The 14996-nt window shown below is 31.8% G+C and overlaps 1 protein-coding gene across 3 annotated transcripts in view; it reads left to right on the forward strand.

The window, feature by feature from the left end:
* Positions 1 to 14996, forward strand: part of CSMD3 (CUB and Sushi multiple domains 3) — a gene marked incomplete at both ends in the record, with an annotated part of 1078626 nt that overhangs the window by 898330 nt on the left and 165300 nt on the right. For 2 of the 3 annotated variants that reach the window (XM_082674966.1, XM_082674967.1), the window contains 4 exons: positions 2825 to 2938; positions 3442 to 3537; positions 5145 to 5348; positions 14565 to 14689. In XM_082674966.1, coding sequence (XP_082531092.1) covers positions 2825 to 2938; positions 3442 to 3537; positions 5145 to 5348; positions 14565 to 14689 — 539 coding nt within the window. The remainder of the gene's footprint in view (positions 1 to 2824; positions 2939 to 3441; positions 3538 to 5144; positions 5349 to 14564; positions 14690 to 14996) is intronic. The other variant, XM_082674968.1, reaches the window with a different exon arrangement.

Here is a 14996-nt window from a genome sequence, read left to right on the forward strand (position 1 = left end):
AATTTACAATGATATGTAGGATGAATTTACAAATAGTTCTATTGGATAATAATAATCCTTTGCATTACACCACAGCCCCCATAAACACAGGGGACCCAGAATGATGTACTAGACAATGCCTTGCTTACCAGAAAACAGCATCCAACTAGTTACCTTTTGGTTCACCTTAAAATGTTTACATTTTTGTTTTCCTACTTTAGTCTCAGCTATGCAAAGGGTGCGGTTGGCTATTCAGAATGTTTTAGAAGCAAAGGACCTACTGTTATCTGAACATAAGAAAACTAAGTAAATTTAGACATTTAGAGGCAGAATGAGGAAGCAAACATTGGAGTAACGATTTAATTCTTGAGATTCTGACTGATCAGGGGAGATTTGGTTCAGAATTGTAGCATATCGGTTTAGTAAGACAATAGTTAACCTGATAATGTGTAGGAAGTAAGATCACTGTGCAAGTGTTCTTGATTCTTCATACTACAAAACACTTATTCAACATGTACTTTAAAATTTCATCTTTCGTATAATGATTCAGTACCCTCTCAGAGTTTTTTCCTAATAAAAGCTATTTTTAACTTAAAATTTCCATTGGCCATATTACAACAGAGTAAGGTTGCAGTTGAAGAGAAGTAGCATACTGATTGCTTAATAAGGGAAGATTCAACACTCAACTCCCTCACCCCCTACCCTTCTCAATTCTCCCCTATCTCATCACAGAATTACTACAATAAATTACAAACTAACATCACTCAAAAGGGAGTGCCCTACAGTTTTCTTTACTTAATATGATGCAAATATATGGTGTTACTGGCTATATTATTAAAAGTTATAGTCTCAACATACCCAATTTACAGGTGACACAAAACTCCAGTCTATCTGTAGAGAAGTAATATTTGAGAACAAGAAGCCTACAAACAGGAAGAAAAGAGGGCGTACTTTTTTCTTTTTCCTTAGAAAAAGATCTTGGATCACTGTGTATATTGGTTGTTTTAAATGTTGTTTGTAAATATAGTGGTTTGCTTGGAAATTGGACATGTTTCCTAATGGAATATTTGAGATAGGTAGGAAGACAGAGATAAAGGATGTTGAATTTTGACACTTTTCCCTAATGACTTCCCAGAAAGATACAGAGAAAGAATGTTATCTATCAAGAGTCTTGTTGCACAGAGTACTTAGTTTAGCAAAGTTCTTAGTGATTAGTCTACTTTGATTTTGGGGGGGATGAGGGGGCACTTAGAAAGGCAATGGCAACATCTGCATTTTAATAGAAACTTTAAAAGACACTTTTGAAAACAGATCATCCAAACACCAATCTAAACAAATGCAAAAACAGAAAACAAAAACTTTCTTAATATTTTTAGGAGTATTTTTGAAATAACTTGGGATTTGGTAGACCATCAAATATGGATATTTTAAAAAGGTCGAACTGGAAATTTTTCATATGACTTGTAAACCATTAAAATAATTGACTACATGTATGTGATTTGATAGAAACATAAATTTGTTTCTATGACATCATGTTTTAAGGAGGATCATTTATGAAAGTCAGCCCTCTAAGGTTCAGGAATTATTGAAAGTAGCAACACTCTGTGTTTGTTTTCTTTTACCCCACAAAGAACTGGACTGAGATCAACAGCTTATTTTAGCAGGCCAAAAAAAATACATGTAGCTTTGTGTACAGTATTATGTGTGTGGCTTCAAATACAAAACTCAGCATGTTTCAAATGAACAAGCCTGTCTTCATATGACCACCATAGGATGACCATAACCTCGATTTAAGGGGTAAAATATGAAGAACTTTAAAAAACTATATATATTTGTGCAATGTATAGTTCAATGACAGTAATATAATGTTGAATTTTTACAAGTTACCTTGCTTTTACATTATTAAACTTCTGAAAAATCATAGTCTTTTAAACCCCACAATTTTTCTATTCAATGAAATGTTTTGAGGATGAATTTTCTTACCTATTTCACTTTTTAAAATCACAAAACACTAGTTGATTTCTGCTCTGTAACAGGTTCTTTCTTTTAAGTTATAGTTTGGGTAGTTTCTGCATGTAAAGTTAATATATTATTAAAGGAAAAGTACAAAATGAAGTAAAAAGGAGACATTTATAAAACTCTGTTGGTAAGTACATCAGATCTGTACTTACCATGAAAAAGCAATCATTTTGTAGAATTTTATATCTCAATTGAAATTAAAATATCTCAGTTGCTGAGGAATCATAAATAATATGTCTTTATTTTGGCAGAGGATTAACAATAAATATTTAGGGACCATTTTCAGAATGTGAATTAAACGCTATACATTAGAAGTATATTGTTGATATTTTTCTAGTGACACTGTTATTTATAATGGAATAGCATTTTAAAAGCAATCTACGATAAATCCCCTAAACTAAAACTTTGTCTATGTCATCTCAAAGAGGAAAAAAAATTAGAAAAAGAGAAGAGAGTCACAAAGTGAAAAGAATCTACCAATAGAAAAATAAAAAAGTAGTTATTATACAGTATTAATCGCCAACCTTATGATTTCTGAGCTAAATTAAATGTTATACCCATTTAATTTAATTAAAAAAATAATATTCTTACAATTTTATTGCTTTTAGGCCACGGTTATTACTTTTATGACCTGAAGTACATGTGTCAGGCATATCAACCAATTGGCACACATCCTCTTTTAAAGGTAGAAAAAAAAAGATGACTATTAAATTGTAATACTTTGTTCTCTCTCTCCTCCTCTTTCTATTTTTTTTTTTGTTTGTTTTTTGTTTTCATTTTTGGATGGTTGGTGATTTGTTTGCTTCTCCTGGTTCCTGTTGATCAGTGGTGTTTGGCCAGTTTGTATTTTTCCAGACATCACTCCACGATGTTGTTGAGGTGTATGATGGGCCAACTCAGCAATCTTCTCTGTTATCTTCCCTCTCAGGATCCCATTCAGGTATCCTTTAATAGAACTGCCATGCATCAGTTATTGATTAAAGACTGACTTTGATTGGTATTGTAGTGAAAGTTGAGATTTATGTCATCCATATTAGAAATAGACTGAAAATAGAATCATTCTTTATTTTTAAAAAAAGAATAGAAACACAAGAATAATTCAAATTCATGAGAAAAATATAACCAACTGTTTTCTGGGATTGTAATCAAGTAAATATAGTACTTAGTCACTTAGTGTGACTTAGTCACTTAGTGTTTAATGTAGTATTTAAAGATTCTTTACAGAATGAGGCAATATTATCAAAACGTAATAAAAGCTTTCCAGTAAAAAGGTTGCAATTGAAGCTGAACCCAAAGAAAATATGTTGTCAGTGGTAGGATATATTAAAGTAATTTAATAGAACATAGATTGACGTTTTCAAATGACAGTGTAAATTAATATCATTTGTTAGGTTTACTGAATGAAATTATTTATGATATCTTAGTGTTTGTTTTGTTGAGTAGGAGAATCACTTCCACTGAGTTCAGGTAATCAGATCACAATTCGATTTACTTCAATTGGACCAGTAACAGCTAAGGGATTTCACTTTGTTTATCAAGGTAAGTGACTGTGTAGCATAGAAACACACTAAGGAATGATATCAGTTTCCATGCTATGTCCAGAGTTATTGAATGATGAGATCCTCATAACCGTATAGGAGAGGTAAAAGTTGTGTGTTTTTTTAAAAACAGTTTTGCCCTGTCCCCTCCCCCATTGTTAGAGCACTATTACTTTGACCAAAGTCAAAAAGGACCTATTGTTTCCATCATCATTCTCAAGTTAGCTGCATGCTTTTCCTTCCTCCCAACACACTGTTTTCAAAACATCTGGTGTGTTTTTTTGACAATGCTTCACTCTACATATTCTATTTCCTTAGAGTCTAGCACTCTAAATTAAAAATACACAAACTTTTTGTGCTGATGTACTTAGACATGCCAAGGAAATCATTACTCCACTCTAAAATTTTAGTCTCTCATTCTCTTAGGAGAATTCAAACTTTCTTCATGACTATTAAATATTTTTGTGCAATTCAAAGTCAGTTTACATAGTTCTTTTGTCACCTTTTATAGACACACTTCCACATTATATAAAACTAAATTAAGACCTATCATCTGAATATTTTGTTTGAATTATGTATGATCATGTAGTTGTTATTCTCAAATATATCTTGAACTTTATTCCTAATAAGTTTATAAACATTAGTGGTTTGATATTCTTCTTAAACCCTCTTATTCCAATTATAATATTGGCTATAATATTGTACTGTTTCATTCTTAATAGTATTCCCTCTGTAAACAATTTGTGGTATTATGAATTTTAAAAGGCACTCTAACAAATGAAGTTATTTTCACTCAAGTCACATATGAGGAATCTGTCTATTTGGAATTCATCCTATCATTTTTTGGGCTGTTATCAAATTCCTTAGTCCCATCTGTATGTGTTTTAAAAAGAAAAAACATCCTGTTATCATTCTATTTTACTTAATCAAAAAGAAGTCACAATTGAAGGACATACCTATAAAGCCTAAAAGCAATTTCAAATTTGATATTGTATGATTATTAAAATAAAACTTCTATTGTTGTTAATCTGTCTGACTTCTGTCTAGCCTGAACGTATTGTCTTCATCAATAACAAACATATTTTGAACAACCAAGTTTATGAACATGCTATGAAATTAATCAAGTGCTGTGTTTGCTTTTTTAAATTTATGTTTTTAGGGGCCAAATACTGTAAAAAAAAAAAAAACTTGACATTACCTTATGTAACCTGACATCTGTTTTTTGTAAGCTTGGTATTCCATTTTAAAAAGAAAAAAAAAGATGTATCTCTTTGCTTTCATTCCATAAATTGAAATATCTTACTCAAGCTACATTTTTATATTGATGAGTGTGGTCACATAAAAAACAGAAAAAAAAAAACCTTAACCGATGTTGTTTAAAGGATCAAAAGTGAAATGTTTTTAAATAAAAAATCTTAATGACAATAGCAATATTTATTCATTTTGAATTGTATTTCATTATGTATAAACTTTTATAAGTGTATTCAAATTGTTAACTACAGTTCAAGTTGGTGAAGATTTCTTTGAAATCTGTTTGCATACTTTCATTTTGAAATCTCTATTTCTCTACCAAATATGAAATTAAAGTCAACAATTATTTGTACGCAGCTGTTCCTAGAACAAGTTCCACACAATGCAGTTCTGTGCCTGAACCAAGGTTTGGAAGAAGGATTGGCAATGAATTTGCAGTTGGTTCATTGGTTCTTTTTGAATGTAATCCTGGATATATTCTCCATGGATCCTTTGCAATTAGGTGTGATTCAGTGCCAAATTCTTTGGCCCAATGGAATGACTCCTTACCTACCTGTATTGGTAAGTTTATAAATTTGTATGCTTTGTGATTGTACATATTATATATCAAAATTAGTTATCATGCATCTTTCAATATTTGTTTCAAATATAATAGTTTTACATTAATTTTAAACTATTATGATGTATCTAAATATGCAAATTAGAGTGGCTATTTGATGCAATTGAGATGAAATGCAATCAATGAAAATATACATACATATTTCCAATAACACAGAATTGGAATGCTATTAATATGGAATTATTACGTGCTACCATCCTTTGAAATAAATATTATTTTTCATTTTTAAAAGTTTTTGCAAAGATTTCTATGCCAATATGTAAGGAATTTACCTATCTTTTAAGGATCACAGAAGCTGATTTTTCTGGGTGTATTTTATCATCAAAAAAATTAGAAAATATGCATTAGTAAATAAATGTTTTTCTCTTCTCTATAAATTATATGTATGTATAAAAATATAAAATAATAATTTTTCCCAGTATTTCACAAATATAAGTGGAAACAATTTGAATGAGTAGATGGTGTAGGGTTGGCCAGAAATCTCATTATTTCAGACTATATTTTTGTAATGTTGTACCCAATTTATATTGATAAATAAAATAAACACTGTATTAACTTAGCCCTGCTAAGTTATTTGAAGCAGATTAAAACATTTTCTAAACCATAAAAATAGTTTAGAATCTTATCATATTTCAGGATCATTACAATGACTTTTGGATCTTGTAGAATTCCATGGATGTGGAAAATGTAGACTGTTGGGAAGTTGCTTTCTTCCTTGTTCCAAAAGCATATCTGGAAATTAAAATTTTAAATTATATAGTATTAAACTAAAAGAAGCGTAGTAAAGCTTAATCTCAGGTTAAGAAATAGTTCTAATGAGTTCTTTCTCATTAAAGTTTTATTGGTATGTGACTTGGAAAATGAGAGGAAGTTTTTTTAAAATAAAAGATAAGCAAAATTTTGTCTTTATTTTAATAATCTCAATACTCCACTTTTTGATAGAGAAGACATGAGTGTGCATATAAACAATATAACATATACATTTATAAATATATAAAATCTATTTTTAATAACACTTCTTGCCATACCTGAAAAGAAATTACGTGTCAATAGTTTTTATTTTTAACTTTTTAAAACACATTTTACCATATTTTAACACAGATTAATACAATGTTAATTCATATTTAATTAGAATAAAATATATTCTAAATTGATTTTAATCGAAATTATATGGAATGTACACTCATTACTGAGGAAGTAAAGATAAGTTCTGGTGATATGCATTCATCGAACGTGTACTTTGTATAGGACAAAACTGCTCTAAATCTTTTACCATTCAAATCAGGACGTTATTAATAATTGTGCTGGGAAAGTGGTACAAGTTGGGACTATCATAAATAAAAAGGAAGGATTGATGGTCACTTATCTCTGTAGGAACTTGATATCACCACTTCCCAAAAGAGATATACCTAGCATATTTTACAGAGTGTTTTTCTTACAAACCAGTAGTTTAGTTCTTCCTGCTACAATAAATGGAATGTGAACTATTCTTTTGTTTGTTGAAAACTCCCTACAAAAAATAATTTAAAACACTGGAAAACTGTAAATGACTCTTCAACTTTCTCGTCCTTCAGCTAAATAACCAGTTTCTAATATGATTACCACTTACTTAATGCTTCCTAATTTCCAGGTTTCATGCTGAGTAATATAAATACATATTTAATTAAATCCTCACAGGAAATCTATGGAGAAGTTACTCTCAGAATTTACAGATGAATAAGCTGAGTCTTAGAGAAGTAAAACAGTTTTCTTTTAAAGTGACATAACCTAATAAACAGTAAAGTAGGGGCAGGATTTGAAGATAAGGTTTTCTGACTCCAGACCTCAATGTACATTATAGAAGATTGCTTTTCTTTATGTTTTGGCTGATGAGCTAATTTCCTAATTGGAATTCTATATCTTATTTATAATGTGGAATTTCTTAACCTGTTCAAGTATACTTTTGACAAACAACAAGTAAAGGAGAATAAATCATCTGGACTTGATGTTCCTCCTATTTTGCACCTAACATAGAGCTATGGTTAACAGAACAAAGAGATCTTCTTTACACACTTTTATACTCTCATAAGAGAAAATAGATAATGTTCTTCTTTAGGAAGCACAATATATGTTGACTTCATACTCTTATAAAATACTAATAAATAAATTATCCTAAAGGACCATGAGCTGAGAGAAATGTTCCTATATCTCTAGGCCAAAATTAGTCATACAACATGTATAAATCAGAAATTACATTGCTTTAAGTCAGTTTAATAATTGAAGAAAGACACATGATAATAAATCTCTTTAGCCTCACAATAGATTTTAAAATATTTCTCTCTAAATATCAGGAATCAGTAATTATTTCTGCCTCAATTTTCCCAGTAATTATTTGCATAATTTCTGTGTCACTTTTAGTTTCTTTATGTATATACTGATAGAAAATAGTAATACCATATAACGGAAGATAACTGGATAAGTAGCTGTCTTCATTTAATTTCATATATACTATGAAAATTCCCTCAAGATAATTATAAAGGTAGAGTGATATGATGACTTATGGAAAGGCATAAACTAGCTCATTAATCTTTAAATATTATTGAAAACATTCATCTATTCAGAGTGTTCAAAGAACCTACATATGCAAAGCAGTGAAATGTAAATCCATGAATTACTTATTAAAGTTCTGTTTATGTATTTATCACGTTAATGTACTAATTAATGGAGAAAAGTTGTAAAGAATCATGTAAAACTGAATAAGTCCTTATAACTGGGAATTGTAGTAGGTTCTCAGCATAAGGGTTAATTAAGTCTTGGGTAGTAGTATTAGGCTTTGACTTTAACATGAAATTGTGGTGATCCTGGAAATTTTACATAATCTCTGATTCTCAATTCCCATATCAATAAAACAGGAAAGTTATAGGTTTACTGTGGCTATTAGATGTTTTAAAGCCTTGGCATAGTTCTTGGAATCATCTAAGTATTCAAAAATTAAGTTGTTTTTGTGCTTGCCAAATTCTCCACCATAAAATCAGAAGATAAGACTTCAGTTCTCAAGGTATTAGATCTAAGATAAAAAATTTATATGCAGTGCTGATAAAGGATTTGATATTACTCATTTTTCATTTGTTGATATCTTGTTTTAATAACACTTTAAAGTTATTATATGTAAAAATTATCTTCCACCAAAGATTTTTGCATCTTGGAAAGGGCTAAAAGCATGGACTTGTGTCATTCTTTCTAATTCTAATAATTTAGAGTTCCTTGAAGGCAAGATTTTTCTTTCAATTAAAATTTTCAGAAAGGCTTTGGGGAAATGTAATGACAATTTTCTAGAGGATAATAGTACTTATTTATTAGAATATGCTATTTAGGGGGATTGTGAAATTTCTTTCCATCAATTTATACATTTAAGAGCAATTGGTTAAAAAGGAGCAGAGTTCTAACAATAGGCATATATTCATGATTTGGTTTGTTTTCAGTGTTTGTAAGGGTCTAAAATAAAAATAAACTTAAAGTTAAAATAATGATTACTATAATTCTAATTGGTTGTACAAATATATATTTAATCAAGGTGTGCACTCTGCATTTTCTTCTGACCCTAAAATATTCAAACATTACATTATCCAAAAAATATATATTTTCTTTTGTCCATGAAGGTATGAGGATGAGACAAGAATTAGAAAGAGGAAGGAGATAAAAGGGAGAAGTGAGCTGACATTAAAGAAGAAAAAAGAAACATGAAAGAACAGTTTAAAAGGGGAAAGAGAAAAAATAGAATATTCTGTGAGATGAAGAGTAGAGAATAAGAACTTTACACTGTAAACATAAACCATTTTTGTTTAAAGCAGAAGAAAACCCCTATTCTACATGATTATTAGAAAGCTTTCTCATATGTCATATGTGTCAGTTGACTAATCCTAGTGTTTTTGCCATAAGAAATAAAAATCCATGTAAAGAAAAGGAAGCTCAGGCCATTTGATTACAGATTCATTTCAGCAAGGACCGGCACTCCTACCAGGCATTAAAGCCTTTGAGACCATGCTATGGCTGACATTCAACTTCAGGAGTAAATGCTAGTGGACTGTCCCTAGCATGGATTCAGCTTCACTTTTTACTTTTAAGGGCAAAACATGAGGGACTCAGGAGCCATTACACCACCACTGTCAAAAGCCCCTGGGCTTTAAACACCCTACCTCCTATATTTCTGTTGCATTGGTTTGAAAGTGCATACTTAGAGATAGAAGAAAATTGTATCAGATGACTTCTGTTTCCTGCCAAGATCACACAAAAAGGATATATTACCTTATGCCACTTAAAAAATAACGTATACCTTGTAGAACAGGTGTAAATACAGAAAATCGAATATATAACAGAAGGACATATGGGATTTGTGTGAGACAAGAAATAGATTTTAAATGACATTCAGATGATAGCTCAGTTTTGGTTTTACCATTTGGTCCCACTGCTAATCTTTACATAAATGAAAATATACTTTGCATTTCTATTTTTTACTATAAATATTTTTAGTTTCAAATGTTATGGATAAAAATGATTATGCCTTTAAGTGTTCAAAAATTCAAAAAAAAGAAAAAGGCTTGATGTCTTAAAAATTCAAATATGAGAGTCAAGTGCAGAGTTATCTTAGGTTGATATCAAAGAATTATCTTTAATTTGTGTTCATTTTCAATATTTGTTATCTGGATAAAATTTTAACTGCTTCAAGGTCTTTGAACTTTCTATTTTTTCTCCTTGGAACATGCATCCCCAAAATACCTTTTGGGCTTACTGCATTGCTTCATTCAAGTTTTCACCTTTGTTCCTTGGCCATCCTATCTAAAATAATTTTCTGCTATTCATCCTCCATTCGTTCTCTATACCCTTATCCTGCCTTTTTGTTTTCTTTACAGCAACCACTCACCAGATTATATATAATTTGTTTGTTTATTTTCCTAATCTTTCTTGCCCTCCTCTCCCTGCCACTGTATTCTGTTTTTTGCTCAACAAAAAGAGGACCTGACATACAAGAGGTGTTCCATAAACATTTGTTCAATGAATGGATTTTAGCAAATAAGTGTGATGATTTCATGAATTTTTGTAGAGGTAGGACAACTGGCCAACTTCCCCAATCCAGGGTCCATGAATTTTTTTTTTTTTTTTTTTTTTTTTTTTTTTTTTTGCGGTACGCGGGCTTCTCACTGTTGTGGCCTCTCCCGTTGTGGAGTACAGGCTCCAGATGCCCAGGCTCAGCGGCCATGGCTCACGGGCCCAGCCACTCCGCGGCATGTGGGATCTTCCCGGACCGGGGCACGAACCCGTGTCCCCTGCATCGGCAGGCGGACTCTCAACCATTGCGCCACCAGGGAAGCCCGGTCCATGCATTTTTAACTTCAGTCTTTCACTGCATGGTGACGCTGTTGCTCACTTTGCTTGCTTAGACCTTTACAAGCCATCTTGAAGCCACAAGACTTTTTTGAGAATCGATAGGAAAGATGCATAGGTAGATTTACATATTACATGGTTAATTTTATTCTTAGAAAGAACAAATTCTCTATTTATACCTTGCAGTTTAGATATAATCTTTGACAGTCTATTCAGGGTATTATACATAATGATTATATTTTCTCCGCCTTCACTAGTTCAATGAATACTCGGTTAACACCTTAAACCAAGTGAGCATCCAATTGAAACCAAAAGAAAATAGTGCCCTACATTTCTAGTGATTTCCATCTCAATTGTAATTGTTTCAGTTTCACAGTTCTTATTGCCGCTATCAACACTTTCATTTTTTTCTGTCATAGTAGAACAGAATACAATGTTGAGTAATTTTGCAAAAAAATCGACATACTAAAATTAAACTATTGGCTTGAAAGCAGCCCCATTAGAAGTGATGTGCAAGTTGTACTTATAGTTAAAATGGTCAAATACTAAGTTAGGGTATCCACAAATTTAACTAACCTGCGTAAGAAAACAATATTTAATAATCTTGTACAGATCTGTCATATCAAGTCATTCTTAGGTAAATTACAATAATATTTTTATAAGAACATTGGACTTGGAACAGAGGTAAACTTGAAAAAGTTGCTGAAGACTGAGTTTTATCTTCTAAATTTGACCTTTTTACACTTCAGATTTCTTAAAATTTTTAGTCTCTTAATATCCCAAACTCTCCTCCCTCTGAGACTCTGTGATAAACACCCTGTAGCCACTAATAGCTCTGACAATATGTGGCCTTAGACGTAAGTATGGCAACCCATGTCTGTGCCATCTTTTCTCAGAGTGGGAAAGAAATAGATGAAAAAATATATACAATATCTGAATCCTCATTCATTGATTCATTTATTCACCCATCCATTCAACCATGAAAAACTTATTAAATATAATAATGAATAGCATTTACTAGTATTTGTATGAAGTGCTATTAAGCATTATCTCATTTAATATTGACACCAATGCCAGGAGTAAGATAAGAATACTATTTCTCTTTTATAGATAGTAAAACCCCTATGGTTTAGAAACAAAAGAAGAATTAATATTTGAACCCAGGTTGCTTGATTCTAAAGTTTGTTCTCTTAATCTATATGTTATGTTGTATAATACTGATTAGAAGGAAAATTTATAATGCATCCTTTTTAAAATAGAAAAGAAATATTAGGCTAAGTTATATACTTGGGCAGTAAAACTTTGTAAAACATTATTATATGGTAATGCATATCTGGGAATACTTTTATAATGTAGTATTTTGTTGGTAAAAATAAAAATGATTGAAGTAGAATTAAATATGGCTTGTTTAGGAAAATACTGGAAGAAAGGAATGATGCAGGAATGGTAACAAAGTAACTTGTAATCACAAGATATATACAGATATGCAACCAGTCACTCAATAATTTATTTAACAAGCACTTATTTAGTGCTTACCAAGCGTCAGGTCCCTTTCTAGGCACTGGCAACATAGCTTTGAATCAGAAGATAAGATCTCTGCCCTTATGGAGTTTACATTTTGTTCAGATAGTGGTAAATACTATGGAGAAAAGTAAAGCAGAGGCTGAAGATTGGAGGAAGACATCCAGGGCATGTTGCTGTTTGATATCCAAATGAGGTGAATGAAGTGGGCTGGGAGGTATATAAATAAAAGTCAAGGAGGTAAGCACATTTATAGACTATGAGGGGGAGAAAGGTCTAGTCATGTTCAAGCCACAACAAGAATCTCACGTGTCTAGAACAGAGTGAATGATAGCAAGAGTGATGGAAGAGTTTGGAGAGGCAGAGCAGAGGCCAAGTCATATGGAACCTCAAAGTCTGGGAAGAGTTCGAATTTTTTCTAAGTAGTGTGGGAATTCATTGAGCTAGAGAGTGATGTGATCTCAGTTTCTGGAAAATCACTGTGGCTAGTGTAAGGGGCAGGGGGTGAGTAGAAGCAGTAAGACTGAATAGAAAACTATTGCAGAAGGGGAGGGGAAAGTCAATCGTGATGTGGATTGGAAGACCATGATCAGTGATGAGAACCGGTGAACTTTGGGGTATATTTTTAAGATAGAACTGACAAAGTTTGCTGACAGATTGAATATAAATGTAAATGTGAATTTGAAAAGAAAGATAAATTAGGTGGTAACATTTACTGAGATGGCAAATAGTATAGATGGGGGAGAATTTCAAAAGTATTGTTTTGGATGTATGAATTTTGGGATACTTAGTCGATATATTGTAGGACTCTGGGTAGAAGTCATGGTTAGAGATAAACATTTAGTAGTCATAATCTATAGATGACATGTAAATGGATGCCACCACTGAGGGGCGGTAGTTACAAAGAGATGAGAAGGTGATGTAGGTCACAGTGTTACAGCATTTACATTGAAAGGATCAGAAGAAGGAGGATGAGCTAAAAAAATATTTCTTTAAAAATACTTTATCACACTGTTTTAAAAGTTTAAAAATTTAAAAAGTTTGTAGTATTCTTTTGAGTAATTACCCTAGATTTTTGCATTCAGTTTTAGAAGCGGCACAAAGCTATAGTATTACCTTTTTAAAAAAAATTATTACAAAAATATATCCTGGTATCTCACCATTATAGCCAGATTAGGACAAATGTCCAAGAATCACAGTGCCATTGGAACCTAAAATAACAGTAGTTGTAGCGAAAGGAAATATAATTTATTGATTTCTTATTGCATTCCAAGCAGTGTGGTAGCTTCTTTATGTACATTATCATACCTATTTATTTTCCACAAAAGCCCCTCGGAAACAATTTCATTACCATTTCACAGACAAGGCATCTGAGTTTCAGAGAGTTCAGGGAACACGTCCAGCATCACACAGTATTTCAAATCATAAGCTAGGTCATTCCCAGAATCAAGCTGACGCTACCAGCAGTGTAGGAATTTTGCTTTAAGATTAGTACCTTTTAATACTGTTAGAAGCTTTTATTGACATCAAAGCAGGTCTCCATACTTAGTCTTTCTTGTAGTAGTTGTACTGGCAGTAACCAGACTGGAACCATATTGAGTATTTTCTTTCCACTGAAGAGCATGAACGTGGAGCCAAACCACCAGTATTCAAATCCTGTCTTCATCTCTGACTAGCTGTGTGATCTTGGGCAAGTTATTTAATCTGTTAGTGACTCCATTTCCTCAGCTGTAAAATGGGGAGAATACTTACTCATATCTCATTGGATTGTCGGGAAGCTTTAATGAGTTACAATATGTAAAGTCCTTAGAAGAGTGTTGGTATATAGGCTCTATATAAATGTTAGAACATAACTGTTATCATCATCAGTATTACTCTGCAAAGGATTTTATTACTACTCAAAAGATACATGAAGAGAAAAGTAACAAATATAAGAATTCTTCAAAAAATTCTATACCTAGATATGAACAATTTTTAACACGTGTCAGTGAACTTGTCAGTAATATAATACAAATGATATGCTATTATTGAGTTAATTATAGTATGACTTTAGATATGCCATTGTAAGTTTTCCATTAATGTTGTCTAATTATTTTTTAAAGGTTTTTGTGCTATAGGAAGACAATTTTCATTGTTCTTATGAGTTTTAAAACATAGTATGATTTGGTTGTGTTTGCAAGTCTAGCATCTGTCTGAGATGTTATCTCTGACCTTTTCTCCTATTTTAATTCTTTGCATTAGAATGAACTCCCTTTCTTGGCTTGCTTTACTTTCAGTGCCCTGTGGTGGAATTTTAAGTAAGCGCAAAGGGACTATTTTGTCTCCTGGATACCCTGAGCCTTATGACAACAATCTGAATTGTGTATGGAAGATGACAGTGCCAGAGGGAGCTGGCATTCAAGTAAGAATATTTAAATTTTTCTTCTTTTCATTGTATAATTGAAGTTAATTTTTTCAGAGATGACAAGGATGCACGTAATTTCTAGAATTTTAGCCAGTGCTTTTGACAGATGTGGCTGAATTTAAAAGAAAGATACTTACCATTAATTTTTTCACCTGCAAGTAACAGAAAGCCAATTCAAGATAGCATAAGCAGTAAGAAAAATGTGTTGCTCCACATAACATGGAAACTTTGAGTAGGATGGTTTAAGGGTTGTTTACTTCAGAGGTTCAGTTGTGTAATTCCTGACCCAGGTTTTTTTCCATCT

This window comes from Grampus griseus (assembly GCF_964374135.1).
Source record: "Grampus griseus genome assembly, chromosome: 17".
Lineage (NCBI taxonomy): Eukaryota > Metazoa > Chordata > Mammalia > Artiodactyla > Delphinidae > Grampus > Grampus griseus.